We start from the raw sequence: 24293 nt of genomic DNA, 5'->3' as shown, positions 1-24293 counted from the left end.
TGTTGATGCAGTTCAAAATTCAGATGTAATTTTTTAATCCAGATTGTGGAAGAAAGGCACTTAGCATTAGATTAAGGATGAATGATTAATCTGGATTGTCAGTGTCTATTTTATGTGTACCTATAATATTGAACGTAGTTTTTAGACAAAAGGGTTACAGTACTAAATTCTTCTCTGAATCCAGTTTTTAACTTTCTGCCTTCAAAAAACTCATAGAATTTGTTTCAACTAGGCCAATTCCAAAGACATAGTGAGATATCTTCACCAGAATACTTTTTAGTGTTTTAATAAAGATGCTGAAAAAAATTAATTATTTGCACAGATTTTAGCAAATCAGAAAACTAATTCAGAAAAAAATAAATCAAGAAATTCACCCTTATAATTTCCAGAGAATGTTTCTGATTAGTCACACTTCGATGTCATAAAAAAAAAAAAAAAAAAAGTAATTTCAATTTATAAACTGTTCCTACTCCCCACTGGATTAGAAGCTAATTTATAATATTGTTGGGTAGAACAAAGAAGCAGCAAACAAACCCCACAGCTACTCAAAGGACTGTGCATCATATGAAGACACAGGGGAAATTGTGTCAGTTTTCCTTCCTTTCAGTTTGTAATGTTGTCTCAGCTAAAATAATGAAGTACAGCCATTCCAGGGAAAGCATGAAAAAAGTGATTCAGTTGCACAGAACAATTAAACCACTCAAGCTTCCATCACTCCTTTGAACAAAAATGCTGTGAAATCTTTCAATAAGAATATTGTAGCTCTCCAAGCTATAGGTAGATCATGGCACATAGGTTAAGGTATAAGATCTAATCTAACAAATTAAATGGAATATGCCCATTTGTTGAGAATAAACTTTGAATTTTAAAACTTATCTTTCCTAGAGTCAGCCAACTGCTGAAGTGAAAATGAAAGTGAAGTAGAAGAGAAAGACAAAGCAAAATGTGAAGCTTCCCATGGACACATGACTCTTGTTTTCTGCCTTGTTTCAGTCAGTAATTTTGTTCATGAGAACTGCTCTTTGCACTCTCTGGCTCCTGCACATAACACATTGTCCTTAGACTTCCAAAGTTCTCCCTAGGACCATGCTGCCATGACAGAATAGCACAGCCTAAAGGATTTTTGTACTTCCTAAATTGTCTGTAGAGATATCCTATGCACCAATGGGCATCACACAGTCCTGTTTGCTTTGAGAACTCTAATAGGATCACTGTGCACTGTACTACAGCCAGTTTTTCATGTCATCAATAATTGCTGGCTGGCTGCTTTATGAACTAAAATTACTGACAACAAAGGCTCTTACAACTAATCTAAAACAGGACAAGACTATCCACACTTTTTCCCTTACATATTTTCATTTTAAACAAAGACACTCTTCAAAACCTCCCTATTTTGCTCCCGTTGTTTTCTTGCCCTCTCAGAATCATTAGGTGGCTGCTTTTACCTGCTAGGTCAGATATGCTCCTCCCTCCACTGCTAAAAATAATAGTATGCAGTCATCTTTCTACAACTGCACAAAAGATCCCAGAAAAAAAACCCCCAAAAGTAAAATCAACATCGTAAGCCAATTTCACACTCCTGATTTGCCATAGCTTTGTCATGATGAACCCTAATGAGAGAGACACAGGACTTGCTCTTGGAAAAACTATGTGAAGTCAGGAGGAGGGATCCTGTAGCTGAATTCATGTGGTAGGAAGGCTCTTAAAGTTTAATTGCAATCTGTGATTAACAGCCCTGAAAATAAGGCCTTGGAACTTAGACACAGATTTAGATGTATACACTAAGACACTTGAAAGAGATGATGTGGGTGCTCCCTGGAAGACTTTCTTAATGACAACATATTTGAGGCTTAGAGAAGCACAGCAACTCAGGAGACATTGACTACGCAAAGGAAATTCTTGGTGAGATGACAAAAATTAAAATTTATCAGGGCAACAAAATGACTAGCCTACTACCTGGAGATCAGGCAGCTTTTTTTGACATTTATCTCTATTGCTGTGGAGCAGGCAAGTTGTTCTCTGTCAGACACACTCACCCCCTTACTCCAAGTATTTGGGCATGCCATGAGCCATTAAGCTACATGTCAGAGCGGACATGAAAAATAAAACTGTTACAGTAAGCCCCTGGGGAAAAACTTAGAAGTTATCTAGAAAGACAGTTCCCAGGTGGGGATAGACTGGCATATGAACTACCTCCATGCTTTGGGAGAAAGGGTCCTTCGGATCACACAGCGATGAAGATATTCTGTGGTTGCCTCGGAAACAGCGCTGGCTTATGTTTTGGGGGACTGGAAATGTCTGTCGAATAATTGTTAACCTTCCAATTGACCTTCTCACCAGCTCCTGCACATCCACATCATTTATTTCCTGAAAGATAAGGCAAGGGAGAGAGTGCACACGAGAGTCAAAATTCAGAAATGTGACCACCAACTTATAAACAAAAAATAAACTGAGTGGACCATGAGGCTGTGATTGACACACAGCTATTGTCAAACTCCACCGTAGCCTCAAAACCAATATGTGCATGCTCATTAAAGCAACTGACATACCACCCTTAACTGCAAAGTTCAAGATGTACTGTGCTCAAACCTCACCAAGTATTTGTACATGTAATTGGTCCTAGTTGTTTCATTTGGGGTTTTCTCTGCCTCTCCTTTTACCTCTTCTGATCTTTTATTTAAAAGAGTTTCACAGCATCCTTGACAGATAATGTGTAAATCAGTAGGAAGCCATACCATGATGTATTTCTGAGTGTAGCATTGTTTAGGAGTTGTGAAGGTAGAGACAATTTTTCAGGCCTTAAGTGTTCATTTCCTAGAAATAGAATATCAAGAACCTATAAACAAGGTGCAAGTTAGCAAGCATCACTTACCAAAAGGGTAAAGAAAATGCATAAGAGCATTCTAGGTGTGAACGTGCTTGTTTATAGCAAGACCTAACTTAAAACCAAATTTTAATTCCATAGGGTACCTATTAAAGCTTACAGCTGAACACTCAGCTCTACAGACAAATACTTTAAAGAAAAAATATCTAAGTAAATACACACATATTAAGCTTGAAATATTAAATTTAAGACAGGTTAGGGAAATCAGAAAAACAGTTTTTTACACAGCATAAATTCCTGCAGTTTGGGAACATGGTGTTTTACACAGCTGGATGATGACTCCCTCAGGGAATGTTGAGTAAGAGGAACATGGGCTCCCAAGCACCAGCAACTGACTCCAACCTTCACATAAGAACTTGAACTTTAGTTAAACATGTTTTTTTCCTGGTGATTCAAATAGACGGTAGCTTTCAAGATAATTCTGTGTCTGTATTTTCCTGTAAAATAGTAGAAATAATCTAAAATTTTCACAGTCTTTTTAACCAGGACTTTCCATCATTCTGAACTGTCTGTCCATGATCGCTCTTAATTACAGAGGCTGATGCCCCGAACTTTCCAGACGTTTAAAATTGTGGATATGCCCCCAGGAAGGGAGGTGATTAAGAGTCTCCTATTAGCAGCCTGCATTTAATATTCCCTTGCATACAGGCACAGTTCATTGAACAGTTTTGATTCTCATGTGTGCATTTATAGCTTTGTCATTTTTCAAAGGATACGGCACATCTGCATTGTTATACCTGTAATGAAATACCATAATCTTTTTCTGCCTTAGCTTCCTGATCTATAACCATATTAAAGAATTTAGGAGACACCAGGAGCTAGACTTGATCTCAAATTATGGAATCTTTCTTGTGGAAATTAAGCCAAGATTCTTGAAAAAGCAGCTCTTTAAGACAACCACCCCAGTTATTTTGGCTTTTTCTGCTGTTCCAGTATAATATCCTTTCATTATTTTGAAGGAACTACTTTGGACATACTGGTATTTGTTTATTTCCCTTAAATTTTGAAAGAAAAACATGTGAGATGTAAATTTTAACTTCAACTTTCCTGACTACAGTAAAAGTATTTTATTTGCCTTCACAGATTATCACAGTTTCTGAATTCATCTGTTATTAATGTTCTTTATGAAATATAGATTTTTTTTTTTTGCTGCAAAGAGAAATAACATAACTTCAGCTGTGTTCAGTGTAATATCTTGCAGTTCTGGTCGATTAATTCTTAATGTACCACAGATAATGGCTTATCTCAGCTTAAGATGCCGTCATTTCATTTAGCCTGTACCATTTCACTAGTTATGAGGTAAAAAAACCCCATATATAATGCTGTTTTAGCAAAAAATATATATATATAGATTATAATACTTTCAATATAATCATAAAGGAAAGCTCAAAAAATTTCTTATCTTGATTTTAAATGATACACTTTCTCAGAAGACTTAGAAAAGTTCGCCTGGTTTCATTATACAGCATGCCCAAACTGTCACACCAAGATTATTAAACTCACTCTAATAATATAAAAAAGAGATACCTGCATGACCATATTATATTGCCAAATACTACTTTAAAAGAGATTTTGACTTTCAAATCCTCAAGCATTTATCTTTTCTGCCATAAAAGCGTATTTATGTTTTCTGTATTCAGCACTTTTTTGGTGCATTTTAAATAGAACGTTCTCATTTTAACCTCTAGGTTGCTACCTCATGTTTTTATACATCACCTGGGAAATAATAATAGAACTCAAAACACCAAAGCCATTTTTGTGTGGTGGCCAAGGAGGTATACACATCTATAGATTAATGACAGCTATTATTTTAAATGCTGTGAATTCCACTGATTTTATCATAAATCCAGATTTTAGATTGACAACAAAGCAATGCCATGCAACCCCAAATTCAACATTAGTCATTTGCTATGTATTTCTTTGTCATTTTTTAAATACTTGGCATTGACTGAGTGACAAGCCTTTTATATAATGACTCTCCAATATCATCTCTCATTCTTGAATTTTGGATCTCACTTAAGAAAACTATATAAAGCAACTATTGTATGAAAGGAAACAATTTTCATTTGCACTTCAAAGGAGGATACACTGTAACGATATAAGGGTGGCAGATGATCTGTTATACAAGCATTGAATGTCAAAAAAATTAGAAAGTTGGCCAAGTTGAACTGAGTTGGCACCTGAATAAATTTAGGCTAGGTTATGTGAGGTTGTCTGTTTTTTGTTGGTTCTTTTTGGGTTTTTTTGTTTGGTTGTTTTTTTGGTTTTCTTTCACATGAGAAGTTCAATATAGAAGTTCAATTCCAAGCCTTTCTTTTGCTAGTCTGAACTTGGAATTAAGGGGAGACTGTCCTGTCACAAATGGAACTAGGATAAAAATTAGATGTACACTTCATCTAAGCAGGCAAATAAATAAGGAAACGAACGGTGTTTTAAATTAAGAACTCTTTACAGATGAATTAGGAAACAAGAACTGAAGAGGATCATCTTGACATATAAGGCAAGACTCCATGGGAACCAAGGCTACATACTGGACATCTAACATGTCCCATTATTTTCAGATAAGCAGCCCAGGCAGAGACTTACTATTCACCACAGAGCAATTGTACCTGCAGTGAGAGACATGGAGGGAAAGAACTTACTTACATGCTCCTGTATTAAGCACCAAACAAAGGCAGTAATACCTTTTCTTATGGAAACATCTTAACTTTGGGCCAAGAAGATGTTTCCAGTATTTATAAGATAGTGGACATGCACTATTTTCCAGTGCATGCCAGGACTTCATCACAGAAAATTTTGCCACGCAGAGAGGAGTGTTTCTTCCTCCTCCAAAAGTCAGCACAGGGGGAAAGGGTGGCTTAAGGCCTCTGGGCTGCCACTGCCCATGCCAGAGCACATTTTTGCTGTGCCCTTCCTGAATTTCTCAGCACTTTCCAAAGAGAAGTTGAGGGAAAGGCATGGCTAGATGAAGCTCCAAGACAAGGAAAAGGAGATTTTGAAATGCATCATCACTTGCTCCATTTTATCTCCCTTAGGTTTTTTAGGCTTTGCAGAAAAGAATGAATAAAACCCAATAGAACAAGGATAAATCAACTTTTAGCTTTCTCAGAGAAAAAAAATCCAAGATCTTGGAGAAAGCAGAGTTCTCTCCATCTGTGCATTAGCTCTCACTAATGCCAGGAGCTGGCAACTTGGTTGCCCACCTGATCCAAAGAGGGTGTAATTTCACATGGACCCACCAACCCAATGAAAAATGTAAGTGCTCAAATGAAGCTCTAATGCTTTTATTAATCATTCTCCATAAGAAAATGTTGAATTATGTGAGCTCTCAGAACTGAATCGTGATTATAGGACCTGACCTAACTGCTTGAGCTTGAAACATGGTTATGCTCTACACTCTTATTCATGGTGGAGTGCATTAGGCTGAAACACAGTGAACAAGATGAATACATTGGCCAAGGAGAAGCCCTCTCCCAGGAAAAATCAAAAAGAATACAAACTTTGAATACAACCTTGTAGGTCCCCCAGTCCTCTACTGTGGTATGATGGGCAAATCTGTTGGACCTTTTCCCATAAATTGGTCTTTAAAAGACTCTGGAGGTTTTTTTCATTCTTTCACCAAGAAGGAGTTTTTCCATCCTCTGGTGCCTCTGGTAATTAGAAACCTTTCACCAGCTTTTGACCTCAGTTTACTCATGGACAAATTGAACTCATTTGTTCTTGTGACAACCTTGTCCTCTAGTTCTTGACAATGATGCATTTATTCACACTCAGTAAGTGTTTACAAACAGATAGCACATCCTCTTTCAGTCTTTGCCTTCATAGGCTAATCAAGGCAACCTTTCCAGTCTCTTCTTACACAAAGCAGCTTTTCTGTGCACTCATTCCATTCTAATTGTAATAGACCTGGTCATAACTGACCACATTATTGCAGATGAAATCCAAACAATCCTTTGTAAAGTAGCATTAATATTTTCACCTCCTGTATTGCAACCATAGGCAGTGGAAACTGTTTGGGGCTGTCCTTGAGTAAACAGTAGTAACAGAGGACTGGTGGCAGCCTTGGGTATAGCAAGATAACAGCAAGATAACCCTGAATGTTTCAAGGAAAGAAAATACTTGAGCCAGACATGATTTAAAATGGAAAAAAGGGCGTTTCTTGCATTTAAAAAGAGCAAGGGAAAGTGATAAAAAACATACAAAAGCCCCTTCTTCAGTTCCACTAAATAAAATCTAAGATCACTGTACAGTTGTGATTTAAGAGTCATGGAAGAAATATAACTTTTCATCCTGGGTCATTGAAACTATATTTACTATTGTGCAGAGGAAATGAAGCAAGCAAAGACAGATAGACAGAGGATGAGAGAGTGTGAGAAATCCATTCCCACATTTTGTTAAGGCATATTTGATCATGACTCTGTTCAAATCTATGACTCCTGCAAATTTTAAATAAAGAATTGTAACATCTGCTTTAAGGCCCTGAAGAAATAGGAACATTTATTGGGAGAGTATTTCCTCAGCTGACTGTACTGATCAGAAGACATTAGCATTATTTTCCACAGTCTAATACAATGCATTATGTTTTAGAAAATTATGAATTCTTTCATTTCATGGGAACAAACCACCTCCTCCCACACTTACATTATGATACACAGTCTTCAAGAAAATTTGCTGTATTGCATAAAGTAGCAAGTAATGGGACAATAAAAATTAAGGAACTCTTTACAGGCATTATAGCATTTAAAGTGAGCAATTAAAATAGCAGATGTTACCTCACAAAGCCTAAGCATATTCTTGATCACAAAACTAAAGGCGGTTATTTGCTTCTGTATTACTACAGTTGGTAAGAATGTTGTATTCCCTTGAAACACTGATGGAAAAGGAAAGAGAATTCCAGCTTATTTTGGTATCTCAAGTCAAGGAATTATTTGAATCATATGCAGAATTTGCAAAACAATGCATTTTCACTGCCACAGATCATCTTAGAATTTCAAATTAAGAGGCCACAGAAGCAGTGTTACTTATTTGACAGTGTCACTTAGCCAATACAGGCACTCAAGTACAGGTGCCTAAGCTGTCACAAAAGATTCACATGAGCAACAAAATGGGCAGAACTCTGAGATCATCTCCCAGTCCTATGGAAGTACTGTGGTCATCAACAGTTCATGGATGACCACCTCAAATGGATTGGGATATAAAGATAGCTGTTTTATGTATCACACTGAAAGGGGCCCACAAATAGCTGCATTTCCAAGTCTTGCACTGCCAAATAGAGGCATTGCAATCTCACTACTGAACTGGCAAAATTTTGCAATAAGCAATTACCCAACATTAAACACTCAGGAAATATGTAGATTTCTGCTTTAATTTGAACATAGTGATAAGGAAAAATTGGGCAAAGCAGAACTCTTGCCATATTATTATTTACCGATCTTATTTATTGCTAATATGATTTCTGCATCCACATAATATTGAGATTATTTGCATTTTTAAGCAAACAGAGCTAGAAAGCTATCTAAGTCTCTAAGTATCTAAGATTTAGGTCCAGAAGCAGATTAAGATGAGATAGCATTAAACATATTCACCTTCTCTGAAACAGAAAAGAGGAATTACTGAATGAGATGCAGAGACTTTAATGACAATGGTTTAGAGCAGTTTGTCGGAATGAACTTAATCACAGCTTTCACCCTTTTCATATACAAGACTATAAATCTAAGAAGGGATGATGTACATTTTTCTGTGCAGATCATTCAGCTTTTTCTGCTGCTGGGACTGCAGCCCAGAGAAAGAGTTTTGGAGCGGACAAGGCAGATCAGTGGTAACCACTCTGATTGCTCTGCCATTTCATCTGCTGCAAAGTGCAAATAACAGTGCTTGAAAAGCAGATTTTTTTTTTTTCCCCATGGAGACACAAATTTCTGAATAAAAAGCAAAGAGAAAGCATATATGCTAGGAATGGATCCTTGGTCTTGTTTTGTCTTTTTGAGGGTGAAGGAGCTGAAACAGCTAAAAGCAAGAACATTCTTTAGATCATTTGGAAAGTATGTAACATTTGAAATGAAAAATCAATGGCAGTGTTTTTAACTTGAACAGCAAGCCAAAATCTGAGCTTTGTCTAAGAAACTGCAGTCCAGTCTACTCACACAGAAGACGGCTTTAGATTCAGTTAACGCTCCTTTTAAAGTACTGAGCGTTAACTCTGAAGTGAATTCTGGTTTAATCTGACACGAAAAAGAAAGCATGCATGTTGTTCACATGACCACCTGTAGATTCAAGCTGGCTTCTCTCCCAGCAAAGCCCCATTCAGTCCTGGAAAACACACACAGCACCGGTCAGGAGCAAGGCAGGGCCCACACTAATGGTTATGCTGGACCTGGTTTGTCTTCACAGCATTTCCTGAGATATGTTTTTCTCCAAAGAAAACTGGCTAAAAATCCACTGGTTTAGCCCAGCAAACTAATGAAAATGCAGTAATTAAGTATGGAAACAGAAGTGTACAGTAAATCCATATAGCAGAACATGGAATTTACATGCAATATCTCCAAGCAATCTTTTATCCTGAGAATATACAGGAGCTGAATGATTAACACGTTGGGAGATAGTTACCTACTATGGGAATCCAAATATCCTATACATAAATTATTTTTCATAAAAACAAAAAACCTGAATGCTGTCAAACCTGAACTGCATTTTTCAATGTTTCATATACAAAACTACTTCACATATTGACTTGTCATATTTTAACTAACAAGCTTTCATGGAAGGACTTATTTCACAGTGTAAAAGCAGGATGTCAATTTAATTTTCTTTTTTCCCGTTATGAACATTCATATGTTACCTAATCCAGAAGTCTACCAAAAAGCCTCCCAACTAATCTCAACAGGTCTGGATATCAACCATGATGGAACATTTGGAGAATTCATAAAGGGACGGAAAATACGGGATTTTATTATTATTACTTTGATTATTAAAAAAAAAAAAATACTAAAATATAAAAAAAAATGTAAGGACTCCACTACATAAGATCACATATTTAAAAAAGGCCTTTAAAAGATCCTGTGAACACAGCCAGCTCAGTTGTGAAATCTCAAAATACTCAGAAATAAAGGGTTTTTTTCATTTTATTTTCCATTTGTTCATACAAGGACTTCCATTTAAAACAGGCAAGACAAAACAGCAAAGTCCAAGACCCTGTCATTCTACTTTTATTAAGCAACATCTACTCCCTCAGTGTGCTTGAACTTTGTCATAGCTATTGCTTCCTGTTGGCAAAGTGAGAATCAGCATGAATATTGTCAGCAAGCCTGAAAACAGGATTCATGGTTCACAACAACATTCACTTGACAGTTACCTCATTTATAATGATCCAGTGACAGTCAAAAGCAACCAAATTAGTCTCCACGACCTGAAATAGAGAACAAACCAGCTATCAGTCAGCTTGCTTGTGAAAGCCAGAAAAAAATTAAATAGATGCTCTCTGCAAATGACAAAAACCAAAGCACATGCTCTCTAGGACTTTTGCTGTTGAACTGAGGATAGAGAACCTTTAGCACTATTCTGCAGAAGCATTTGTGTTATTGTTTGACTTGCCAATTAAACTTGGAAATGCATTTCTTTGCCAGAATCACAGGAAAGAATATGTTTCAGCTGACTGAGGAGAGAAATGAACACATTTTTGCCTTAGCACATTGTGCATTGAGAGGAAGCAACAGAGAGGAAGGCAGAAAATGAATATCAAGTAACTTTTGTCGCATTTCTGTATTTCTTGCTTCTAAGGCCTTTCCAGTGTATATCTACGCTGAAAGCCTCTGAATAAAAGAAAAAAGAAACAAACCCAAACCAAAAAAACCCACACAACAAATGCTGGAGTTCATAGAAGTGCAAAGAGCAGGAAGGAAAGGATTCTCCTGAGAAAGAGGGCTGTCACAGGGATGATGAATTATAGCCTGTCTCATGTTCCTTGCACAGAAGGCCTCTCATCCTCCTCTCATACATCTTCTCCTTTCCCTTGTTGAAAATTTTTCTAGGACCTGCTTTCATGCTGGACTGAACATGTGCTTCCTAACTCATCTTTCACTCAATCCTTTCCCTCCTTGAATCCACTACGCTTTTGTGGCAAGTCACTTTTGAATCAACTTCACAGCGCAAATGAAGAGGATAAAAATACACTTGTTCTGCTTTCATTAGGTAAGAAGGAAATCATCAACAAAAGAGAGGCCAGAAACAAACTCTGGAAAAGGCTGGACACCTTAAATTATTTTTTCTAATTGAAATTGAATTAGGATTAACATGCAAATAGTATAAAACAAAAATTAATTTCATTTCTATAGTTACCATGATCATCTTGAATCATAACTCAAAACTACTGGATACTTAAAAATGTACTGAATACCCCCTTAAAAAAACACAAAGAAAAAAAACCAAAGAAAACCAGAAACAAATCTTGGAACTGACAGTGTTTAAATGTTCAATTAGATGTCAGGTGCTGGGCTCTTATTACTTGGACCATTGGCTTTTAATGATGACCAACAGAAACAGCACTTGCCAAGGATGGTGGCAAATTATACTGTGTTATGTCCAAAGGAGAACAATTTAACTGGCCACAAATCTTAAGAGCATCAAAAAACCTCACACTGATAACCCTCATTATTAATTCAGAGGCTATTAGAATTGGGGTCACTGCTTGTTTAGCAGAATGACAGGCAAGATTGGAAATTGTGATTTGGAGAGACTTAGGAGAGGGGAAAGCAAGAGCAGCGGTATATGACTGATTTCTTATTTGAAACTCTCACAGCACCGACCAGAAATGTAGGGGAGTGAAAGCCATAGCTGCTAATGTGGTTCTGGAAAATTTCAATAACATTAGCAGTAGGAATTAGGGTCCTTTCTTTATGTGGAGTATGGTACTTAACAACAACATGATATTTTCTTGTGTTGCTTTCACATTTTCCTTCATTCTTCAGTGCAGGGGTTCCCACAGCACATATAAAAGAATAGGACAGAAACGGAGTAACTGTGATAGGAGGCAGCACAATAGACTGAGCCAGGATGCTTGAATAGAAGCACGGCTGCTCTGATCAGATTGCTCATAACAAACCAGTTGGAATACAAACACACCCAGGAACCAAAAAAGGTCAAAAGAGGACAGAATAGTAACAAAGTTCACAACAGAGCATTTCCTCCTTACATAAACTTCCAAAGGACAGAAAGTTTGTCCCATTTACAACATAACCTGTCATTTAAATTTTCCATAAAACAGAACAAATCAAAGCCTTACTAAAGCAGGAACAATTCTGCTAGTCAATCTAAATACAGTTCTGCTGAAAGCAGGCAGAATTAAATACAAAAACAGAGAACAAAAGGCAGCACAGTTGACATATTTTTCTGATTTCTTGTCAGGGTCCTAGCAACCTTGTCCTTCCTAACTTTTGGCTCTGGGATGTCCTTCCGGGAACGTCTGCCCTGCTGTAACTGCTCTGCTGGAGATGAGGTCTCATAAGGTTCGTGTGGCTCCAAGGCAATCTGCCAGAGTGACACCCTTGAGTCAAGTCTCCCAGTTGTGGTAGGAAAATTACAATAACTGTGTTCCACAAAGGGCTCCTAAGCTCTTTCTCTGCTTCCAAGTGGCAGTCAACCGAAAATTCAGATTCAAGGAATCCACAAAATGAAAATTCACATTTTCTGTTCACTTTTTATTAATGTGTTACAAGTGGGCGGATAACTTATTTGTGCCCAAAGCTTCAGCTGATCAGATTTTAATGCATTGTATTTCCCATTAAAACTTTTGTTTCAGTTCATTTAGTTTCATAATAAATATTTGGTTTTGAGTACCTACTTTGCCCAGATTCTCAGATTTCAATCAGAGAAGATCTTTTTAATTAAATATGGTCCTAAGTGTCACTGATTTTGTTCTGTAAAGCTCACAGACCACTTAAGCGAGGCACTGGAAGAAGCTGACTGGTCTCACAAGTCACTGTTATTTCAAACAGCTCAGGGTACCTGTGACAGATTTATTCATAATTTGCAAATAACAAGATGAAATAACCCATTTTTTAGTTACAGTTGAAACTCCTCAGCAGAAAGATCATGTTTTATCCATTAAAGTTTATGCATTCATGAATCTACTTAATATTAAAAGCATTTTCAAAAAGCATATGTCAAATGGAGATGAACTTGTAGCACACTCAGAGACACTCAAACGAATACATTCCAAGTCTAGATGAGCTGCAAATAGCCCCTGATTTAAAAATTCACTTTACCTTTCAGTCAGCTAGAAGCTGCTTTTTGGCATGTTCCTTAGCACATTTACCCAAAGCCTGTTCTAGTATTGACACTTGCTTAAAAAAGATGACTGATGATGCCCTGAGAAACTTGCTAGATTTTTAATATAAATTTACATCTGAAGTGGGACTCAACACTAGGCTGGGATTTCAAGGCCATATTTTTGTCCTTGGGTCATTCAGTCTTATCTCTCACAAAAGAGCTGTTCATTCCAGCAGCATCAAAATGCTGCATCTCAGTCTCCCCCTTCTTAACATGTCTTCTGCCAGCATGGCCTTTATTGTCCATTTAATTGACTTTAAAGTTGGCAGTGCACATTCTGTCTGTAAGAATTGCAGGACACGATAATGTTATCATCATCATTAATAGCCTTCCCATATTTTCCAAATATTATGCTCCTTATGTTTTCAGTGTAGATGAATGCACCAGCACATGCACTGTTTTACAGAAAATAAATAAATGCAATGCTATGTAAACCTTCAGTTTTGATGCTTGAGGGAAAAAGTTGCCCAATCCTAAAGTTTTCTTCAAATGTTAAGAGTAGTCATATGCATAAACTTACAGTCAGAAGATTATCAGCAGCTATTAAGCACTAGTTTACAAGCACAAGACTATAATAAATCAGTTAAACCCCCAAAACCGTCTAAATTCAGCATCAACACAACCTAGATTATTCATCAGTACAGCAGTCATTACTTGCACACAGCAGGCCTTTACAGCCATGACACATTGTTCCAGAATGTCCTTGTCTATCTACTGAGTTTACCATTCTCTTTACTTTAAAAAGCCATGGCATTTTCTCTGAGAAGGGATGATAACAAGTAAGACTAAAGTGAAAAAAACCCAAAAAGACCACGCCTGGGTCTGCTTAAAATTGACCATAACCTAAAAAGTACATAAAGCTCAGCTTTATCAGAAGTATTTGAGGCAGTTGTACAGCAGGTTTCTATGCCTAATATGCTCAGAATGGTAAAACAGGTATTTGTTATCTGAGTGATATCTTTTTCTTGTTGAAATTCATATCTGCATGCATATCAAGTGAGCTGGCATGAACTTGTGTTCTGTGCCAGGGAAAAATGAATGTAGAGAATAATGCTTGCAAGCACATAAGGGCAGTAATGAAAAAGAAATCTGAAATCCTCTATTTTAGAAGCAATATAACAACTTGATTGGGGTGTGTGGGGGTTGGGGATTCAAGACCTCAAGCATTTGAATACAATGCAAGTTTCAGATTCATCCACTGGCTCTATGACAGGAAGCAGCACTGTTCCCTCCCAAAAGGTAAGGGACAGATTGGAAATTTCCATACAAGACAGAGGGCAGGTGAACCTGTGGTTTATGAAGCTCACTTCTTAAGCAAAAACTGAGAAAAACTAGACTGTGCATTCATAATGAGGGCTGAACACCAAAATTCTACACCGATATTAAATGGAGCAAAGCTGACACTTTCCAAAGCAAAGAAAACATGTACCTATTTGATAAGTTCTCATTTCACACATCCTCTAGGGGAAATCATACAAGCTGTGGGTTAATAAACATATAAAGCTATAGGTCAATGCAAAAAGCTCTCTGAAGCTAAGCAGAGCTGCGAGCTGGGAGAGCATTAGGAGTCGGTATCATGTATCCCTACACAGTTCTTACTGTTCCTTTAGGCATTCAAACCACCTTTGGAGGAGTAAGGCACTGAAATAGTCTTTGGTCTAACCCAAGACAGCTGCCTTTGTGCTTCTAAATATAAGTTGCTTTCTTAACTGTGATGAATGGGACTACCTGTAGCTAGAGGAAGCAGAACTTATTAATTCTGAGCTGACTGTTCTGCAGTTCAGACTGTATTTATTTACTGAAAGGGGAAATATTTGAAAGAATCCCCCCCAAAAAAAGCATTTTGTGCTTCTGGGGTTCCATTTCTACTATGCCATTGAGGACCTCCACTGTGCAGGAACATTTGTAAGTAGAACTCCGGGGTGAACTGGGGTTTCAGTCTAATGCCCATAGCCACTGACCCTTTCCTGTCTCAGACAACTAAATCAGTGTTAGAGGACTAGCAGAGGACAGCCTATTAACCAACTCCTTCAGAAAACTATTTTCTGAATTCAGCATTTTTTCATCTATAGACTGTTGGTATTCAATTATTTGTAATGCCATATCACATAATTCTCCATTACTAAGATTCCAAGCAGGCCAGTTAGCAGGCCAGTTCTGAAAGAGACCTTATGAAATTGTGGAAAAACTGGAAAAGAAAATCACTATCTACTCACTCAGCCTTTTCTCAGACACAGAGAGTTCACACTCGAGCATTTGAAAACATTGTCATTAGTTGCATAAATCCTGCAGCGAAGGATACAGCCTGTCAAGTATGCAGCACCATTCATGCAGTCATAGAAATCCACAGCAAGAGATACAAAAGATCATTCTTACCATCTTTGTAACTTTAGAAATGTGTTCATGTCAAACTCCAGCAGTTCTCCTAACACCCTATTAAAATAAATCAAACTTATGCTTCATGAGGAAGGTGTTCCACTTAGTGAAACACGGGTGCTATTGAACTGATGAGCACGAACATGGATGAAACAGAAACTAATTTTCTTTTTCTAAAGAATTCAACTACACACTGAGGGAGATTTAGCAGGGAGCATAAAAACGCTGCCAAGATGACAAGTGATGAGCAAGGACAAATCATCTGTCATTGGCAGTAACTCCAGAACTTCTGAATCTTTGGAAGAGCTTGACAATTTATCATAACTATTCCTATTGTTCACACTCAAACCTTCAAATGGCCTAAATGCAAGACAATCTAAAGCAAATAAAGCAGTTGTAGTGCCAGCATGCAGGCTTTTTCCATGTGCAGTAGTAAGCAAGAAAGAAAAAAAAAGGCTTTTTGACAAAAAAGGACAAGTCATTTAATGGAAAATGACATCAAAAATTATCTACATCGCTTCTTTCTTATAGATATGGGCCGACAAGTGTGGGCAAAAACAAAGATACGGCTCAGAACCCTGACAAAGGAAACAGGAAGACCATTCTGGATTTTCAAAATTCAGCTCCAGGCATATGCAGCTAGTCAAACAAGCCTTGCAAACACCTAAGCGAGCGGTAATGTCGCATGTATGAAATGATCCTTGCAGGATCAGGCCATCTCAAATATCTCCTCTTTGCAACACAGAGGAGAGCTCCTGGGCTCCTGTTTTACCTGTGCTACAGCTGGGACTGGTCTGTGACAAGGCACCCAGAGGCCATGACTCGTTTCTCAAAATGCTGAAGGGAAGTGTCTCAAGCTAGAGCTTGCCCTCCTGTTGACTTTCTGCTCCTCCAGGAGCTGCAGTATTGACTGTGAATCTCTTTCTGCTGGACCACCACAGAGCAAAGCACACTTTCTGTTTGAGTTTTTTTCACAAAAGCCAACAGATGGCATTGTCTAGCCCATAGCTCTGGGAATGGCTGATATTGGAATAGTTCAGGAAGTGATTTAGAAAGTTAGTTTCCCAAGAGCTGAGCTGAGACACCAACTTCCTGTTAACCTTTCCCAAACACTGTCTGCTTATAATATATCCAATTTATGAGGTTTTGCGATCTGAACTGCACTCTTCCAACCGGAAGATGAATAAAATGCTTCCATCCGATACCTCTGGATTTACTGTCTGTGTCTTTTCACAGGCCAGCCTCTTGGAGTCACCGCTGCTCTTTTACAGATGAACATGTCTTAACCTAATTTTCTCCCCCAGGGGTATAGCAATTTGCTGATTATTAAGATATGATAAAAAACAGGCTTCCAGAAAACACATGAGAGAGGAAGCCCCTCCAATTCAACCTTCCTCCCCCCTTCAACCTCAATGCCCCTCTCCAAGAAAAGGACAACCAAGAAAAAGCAACAACCAATCAAACAAAAGAAGTCAGAGGTCATTCCTTAACATGACCTCTAATTAAAGACATGTGATTTGACTAGTTTCAGCACCCAGAGCAGTCTCCAACAGTATAGATGGCTCCTCAAGGACTGGTATTTAAAGCAAAATATGAACGCTAAAGACTATTAAATAGCTAATGTACAGGTAGTACTAAGAAAGATAAGGAATAAACTGAAGACTACCTCAACTGATCTGAAGTTTAGAAAGGTGAAAGTGTGGAGCTGTACTATTTCGTGTGTTGTACTATGTTAAACACTGCAGGACTTGTTCATGGAGATCCTCAGGTTTGTTTGCTTGTTTATTTTTACTTCTTTTCCTTCTAGTTCCTAGTTCATCAAACCACCACAATTTTATCAGGCTACTGCCACCATGTCTTCCTGCTGGTGCCACAGCAACATCTTTCTGTGTCCCCACTTTTATCCTTTGAGCTTCTCAGTAGGGAAATCAGTTGTTGATTTATAAAGCTCATTCTTACACACCAGAAACTAACGCTCATAAAAATCTCTCTTCACCAAAGGCAATATTTTTGTAATTTAATTTTAATCTCTACCCATTTCTACTCTTGAGACAGGGAAAAAACCAAACCACACATGGCAATACTTATTTTTATTCTTCTGGACAATCACCTCTTTTTGGAATTCCTTTCCCTGATGTTCCTTCTCAGGAAAAAAAAAAAACAAAACATAAAAAAGAACTTTGGGTGAAACCTGAGAGACATTTACCAAGGATTAGAAAGCAAGCTTCTAAAGCACTTTCAGGAGGCAGGCAGAAATTTTCTTCTAGTGTCCTCCTAAGGATGGGTGATATGGCTGACATGGCTTCATTTTCTTCATTTGCTTCTCTCATGAAAATGCATTTCTTTTAAAAAGAAATAAATAGTTGAAGCACTTGATCAGCTTTCCATTTTTTCAGATTTATTTCAAAGTATGATACTTTTGAACTAAAAGTATTGGGCTATTCCACTGAATAATTAGTTTTATATTGACTTGGCTTGCCATCATAACTACATCTGAAATGAATCAACCTTCAGGGAACACTTTGCTTCTGCTGTCCTAAGATTTTAAGAGATGGAGGCTGTTAAAGTACAGAAATCAGCCCCATGCTAAAGAAAAGAAAACAGTTAAATATTCAATAAAAGTAAATAAAGACAGCATTAATACTTCGGTGAGTTTGACCACAGGTTTGTACTGAGAGCACAAAATAAAAACACATTCCGTCTGGTAGAAATGGCCATTTTAAATGATTCATTTCCTTAATCATTGAGAAAAGCTAATAATGTTTATTTTATAGGTGTCTAAATCTATGCATCTTCCTGAGGTCAGCCTGTAGACTGTAGGTTTAGAATAAAATAACTATAAGCAATTTATACATATTTCATTTTAAGGATTATTTTATTCTTACAGTTGGTTTTCTTACTTCCAAATTTATGCCTTGATTTATATTCCTATTATCCTTCTGAAAAATGTTTGTAATATCCACTTTAGAAAAAAAACCCAAAACAAACCACCACAGATTTTTTTCACAAGTTCTGAAACTGCTTTGCTTTAGCTCAAACCCATGAGCACATTCTCCCATCTGCACTGCAAGACGGTTGCAAGAAAGCAGAATAATAGTATTCTTAATGAGCAGTAATGTACCTTCCACCTAGAAAATATTTATTTGAAAGTGAAAAAGTGACTCAAACCATCATGGAAATGCAGAAATTCAGATTCATGACTGTTGAGTGGTTGCCTGTACCTGTCTTTCTTGTTAAGAACTAGATTTTATTTATAGTGATAGTACTAAATTGATCCCTGAAGATCTCTTGTTCTTTGTCTGTTATTTCTATTTTTTTTTAAGCTGAATTCTATTTGGAAATCAAAGCAGAAAACTTGACTATTTGTGTTGGACAGGGGCTTTGAATCAAAGTGGTTGTCATCACCTTTGGAAGTGAAGAACCAAACATAAGAAGCCTAAATCTATGCTAAAGTATCAAAATTTCCTTGTCATTATGGATTAAGAGCTGGAGTCAGAAACTTCTCCCAGGTGTGGTGTTGTTTCAAACACCTCACCATCTCCTACATGCAGACATACTCTGGAGCTACCCTTTTAGTGAACTCACCTAGATTGAAGGCTGTTGACAAGTCCCCCAAAAGATGGAAAATAATTGACTTGCTGATATTGATGCCTTTGCAACTGCCTTCACCAAGGCCAGAATCTCTCCACAAAGTCAGGGAATAACGAAGCTTTGTCACAGACTTACACTTACTCCATCTGCAGATGTAAATTATTTTTCTAAGCAGAATAAAAGGTTCAGTTCCTAGTTTTAACCTGTTGCAGACCTTATAGGCAGCATCTATATTCCAAGCATTATTAATAAGAAAAAAGCTTTCAAACTGTTAATGTGACATGAGACGTTCAGACAAACGGTCTAACTCGATGCTTTAACTTGTAGAGGAAAAAGGAATGCCAGTTAGAAAATGGATCGTTCTTAATGTCTGCCTTAGGTAGTTAGGCTGCTAGTGAAGAGAGCTTTGGAGACTACAAAAAACCACAGATGATAAAATGGTATCTGTCCTAATTTCAATGTATGATACTTTGTTAGCTCATATAAAAATATGCAACTTCACTATTTGCTTCCTCTTTAGACATATACATAGTGTTTCTATTCATTAGTGTTTCGAACTGAGATTAACCAAAGTTACCACTTTAATAAGGCAGAGAACATTTAAGACTGAAGAAAAATACGCCTGAGAGGCACAAGATTCCTTTCCAGTGTGGATTATTATGGGTTGACTGAACTCAGCAAAAGAAAAATTGATTCAAGTAAAACTTTTAAAAGAATCATGTAAAGGGTGTATTTTAAATAACCTTTCTCTTCTCATCCATACTTGATTTTATGTAGTTGATTTTACTTCCATAGATTGTAGTACAGTTACTCTTTCTTTACACCAGTTTAAATTAAAAGAATATGAAATTAGGATGGAAGTCACTGTCAGAAAGAGGGTAAAAAGTATGGACCTTGAGGAAAAACTTAAAGTTTTGAAGTGGAGAACAGCAATAGCAGAATAGGGTGCCTGATTCAGAGGACTATTTGGTAGTGTGAACAAATACTTTTAGAGTGCTATTGCTTAAAAGCCTGCAAACAGAAAAACCAAATGCAAACCACCAGTTTTCTAAATAACAGCCATTTTCCACAAAAAAGCTTCCTGTCCAACTCAGGTACCAGCACTCCAAATTAATAAAACTAAAAACACAAATTAAATTTAAACTAGTCAGTTTTGCCCATTCTTGTTGATTTTTGATATTAAGTGTGGGTGCTGTTGTTTTTAAAGGTTTGAAGGAATTTAAGAACTATTAAACGTACATATAGATTTTATCTCTTCAAACTGAAAACACAAGGCTTAGTTCACCTTTTCCTCTTTTTTTCCCAAGAATAGCACATGAACGTTTTAGGGCCAGACCCTCTGAATTGCTCAGCATCTGTAAATTACTCAGATTTTCCCCAACAGGGGCTGCAGGATGCTGAGTGCCTTTGAAAACTTGCCCATTCCAATCAGGTTTTTAAATACAAGTTGAATGCCTTGAAAATCCAGCCCTGATTATGCTGGCAGCGTGTTGTTTATTTTATTAGTGATACGGAAATGTGGTTTCAACTCCTTTTGCATCTGTTAGCAAACTCAAGATTTAGTCTGACTGCGTATCAGGGAAAATGCTAAACTTCATACACTACAGAATATAAGCGTTGCTCTTTTTTCTTTGCTGTCTGCCTTAAAAGCAATTTTTGCCAAACATCAGACTGGCATTACTGAAACAGAAAGTATTTCATTTTCCTATCACAGGCATTATTAACAAAGGTCACTGTTCAAGTGACAAAATATCACTAAAGCCATCAGCTCTTTTTGCTCTTCAGCTTCATGGTGGTGCCTCTCGTGTCATTTCACATATCTGTAGAGAACAACAGTGGCAGAGGTTCAAGCGAGATAGCCCCCATTTCTGACTTGCTCATAAACTTAGCATTCAGCTCCTCTCCAAACATACAGGCTGAAAGCATTTTTTTATGGTATTAGGAGTTCAAGAATCAGGAGCAGTTTAATAGAGTTCTGATCGGCTGCAGGCTTGAAGCTCCCTATGAAAAACATCCTCTCAACAGTACATGTACAAAGACAAAATCTGTTCTAAACATATTGAAAACATTCTTATCACCAGATTGCAAAGCCCAGTGGCCATTTTTGCTTCTGTGCTTCACAGGATATGAACAAAATGGATCACTCTTACTAAAGTTCCAAAGGCCTTGCAGGCCCGGAAGATCTGCACAAGGACTCGCTGAGTCTTAAAGAGGACATGGATCAAAACAGCAGCATTTTCTCATTATGGTTCTAAATTTTCCTGATAAAGTACCTCTAGCTTTTGGGAAATTCGGATATTACTTCTGGAAGTAGTTCAGCCAGTCAACTACATGAACCTTGGCAATAATTTAAAGATTTTTAATATCACCACAAAAATCTTTTTGATAAGCAATGTCTATCCTGACATCAACCACGTTACATAGTTCAAATTCATCTTTTCAACAAAATACTGCTTGTCAGATACCTGTTCACAGACCTTCAATCTGAATTCCTTCATATATGTCACTGAAGGTTATTAAAAACTAATCTTCAAGGCGAATACAAAGTACTCTCTGTATTACCGCATTTCTCTAGCTGCTAATGGTTAAGCTAACAGAAATATGACAACTAAGCAGAAACTAATATAGATTAAATTATATTCCAGCTCTAGAAAGATAGAAAATCTATATGTTTTTCATCCTTGTTGGATGCTGGTTTAAAAGCTGGTTCCACACAGTAATTGCATCTGGATCCACGGAGTCCAAGCCGCATCTACCCCACAGACACTAGAGATATAAACATGCCAAAATTACAAGCTCAAGCACACCTGAAATGCAACTGCAGCTGGGACATCAGATCCTCTCTAAAATGGGATGGATCCTAACAGATTGAAAAGAACTTTGTCAGTGAAAGAATAGCATCAGAAGCCAATATGTGTTCAATTACAGAAAAAGATAAAACTTTCTAGCTGTCTAGGATGGTTATTCTAACCCACTTCTGGTTTATCATCAGAAACGAAACACAGAGGAATTGCAGGAGAGGCAAAAGTTGCAATCATAAAAAACCAGAAAACTAGAAGCATTTAGCACACACAGCATAATTGGAGCCTTTCTGTGCAGTTCTTCAATAATTTATAGGGATTAAGCTGCTAAGAATTGTTTCTCAAATTTTCATTGTGGAAGAGTTGCCCATTTCTTTTGGCTTACTGAACAAAGAGGCTTAAATTAGATCCTTGCTATCATCTTTTAAAAAAAAATTGGAGGAAAGTAAAAAGAGTGGAAGAACTTTAAGAGGATTTACACATCCCAGAAAAGGAAAAACAGAACGCACTTTGTTAAAAATACAATTAGTTCTGCACTTTAAGTTTGTGAAAGCAACTATAGCCTTAGCAAAATGAGCTATATAGAAAAATGAAGGCCTTTCTAACTTTCATAAAAAGAAGTACTGAAGACCATTCTACCTAAACCCATATTACAACTTTATTTTTTTTTAATGGAAAACAAGCCAAACTCATAATTGTAATTGCCTTTTGTTTTTTAGTTTAGATAGATAAACAGCAGTTAATTGATTCATTCTCATGATAACAATTCCTCTAAAGTCGATGTGATTACTCAGCTGATGAAATGACTCATGTGAGGAAAATCAGTCATATGTATAAGAGATTACTGGCACAGGTGCCTTGATGTAAATTATGAAAGACACATTACAGAGTGTCATAAATTTTCTAGCAACACATTTCTTTTTCCCCCAGGTACTGTCAAACAGCTTTTTACCTTTAAGCACTGCATTTTTGTAGCATTCTTTCAATCATCTTTTTGACTAACCTGAACCAGAACAGTGATATATCTCTCCTACTCAGACTATTAATATTATGAGCACATGGTCTTTGCTTTTTGACGGTGATAGAAGCAAACTGACAGAACCAATATCCAGACAATCCTTGAAGTGATACATGGGCTTTACACAAGAATGATCAACAAGATAGAGCACTATTCTCTCCAGACTGATTGATAGGAAAAACAAGTTGGCTGTAAGGCTGAATTTTCAGCTGGAAGCAAGTACATCAGAAGTCTTCTGTGGGCCCCCATGTATACAAAGTACAAAGCTTATCCAGACAGAAGAATAAAAATAAATAAAAAGGAAGAATAGCAAAAAGAAAAAAGGTTATAACAATATAAGAAGGTAGGTTTTTGCTCTATTATGCAGCAGAGAGGAGAAATACACATCTGTCATGATGACCTAAGCAAAATTCTTAATGTGTGAACATAATTATGGCCCATCTGAAGTTCAGTTAAATCCCAGTTTACCTGAGACAGACAGGCTGGCACAGCTCAGTAGAGCTGTGTCAAATGACAGATGACTTCTTGAGCCATTTCCAAAGCTAAGTCAGGGACAGGAAGGGGTAGAGCTCGTCCCACATACCCCAGCCAGAAACCTCACACTGCGAGCAAGAAGGGAATGTGATCACTGCACACTGCCACGCAATTAAACACAACTGCTTAGACACTGCTAAATACTTGCACCTGACTGCATTTCTACAGCTGCTTTTAGGGCCAAGCTGCACTCCCTCTGTGCTTCTTATATGGCACTGCCTACTCTGGGGATGGGCACTTATGTCTTCATCAGCCGCCAGTCTCTGCCTGGAGCCACCATGTTTTCTCATCTGTCAATGCCACATTTGATCTCCATCCTCAAAGCATCATCAGGATGAGGAAAAAACATTTCAGAGGGAGAGCAGAAATGCACCAACAGAGCCATTGGTGGATATTTAACTGCTTTTCTTGATTATTTCTCTGCTATGTCTTTTCAATCTTGCTGGTTGGCCCCTTCCTGAGTAGGAAACCATCTGGCTGTCACAGCAAAAATTGTTAGGGATATTGTGATGCATTTTGTTCCACTTCTTGCCACTTGGATAGGCAGTGTCTTGGTATCACATCTTTTCATGGCACTTCTTATGTGCACACTAAGAATTTTGTCTAGAGGAGTCAAGAGAATTATTTTAAAAATGTAAAAAAGTAAACTCTCATCTGCAATCAATCAGAAACTCAGAGAAGACAAAGGAAGGGACTTCTATATTTTGTGTTAATGTTCGTGAGAGACAGTTTTGAATTAAAGCTCAGTGTGACAGACAAGAACTCT

At 37.4% G+C, this 24293-nt stretch overlaps 1 protein-coding gene across 2 annotated transcripts in view; it reads right to left on the bottom strand.

The window, feature by feature from the left end:
* Window positions 1-24293, bottom strand: part of GRID2 (glutamate ionotropic receptor delta type subunit 2) — a gene marked incomplete at both ends in the record, with an annotated part of 694960 nt that overhangs the window by 207241 nt on the left and 463426 nt on the right. For both annotated transcript variants that reach the window (XM_082281726.1, XM_082281727.1), the window contains 2 exons: window positions 2194-2367; window positions 10236-10289. In XM_082281726.1, the coding sequence (XP_082137852.1) occupies window positions 2194-2367; window positions 10236-10289 (228 nt within the window). The remainder of the gene's footprint in view (window positions 1-2193; window positions 2368-10235; window positions 10290-24293) is intronic.

This window comes from Coloeus monedula, assembly GCF_965178545.1.
Source record: "Coloeus monedula genome assembly, chromosome: 5".
NCBI classification, from domain to species: domain Eukaryota; kingdom Metazoa; phylum Chordata; class Aves; order Passeriformes; family Corvidae; genus Coloeus; species Coloeus monedula.
This window is presented reverse-complemented; position numbering and strand designations above follow the sequence as displayed.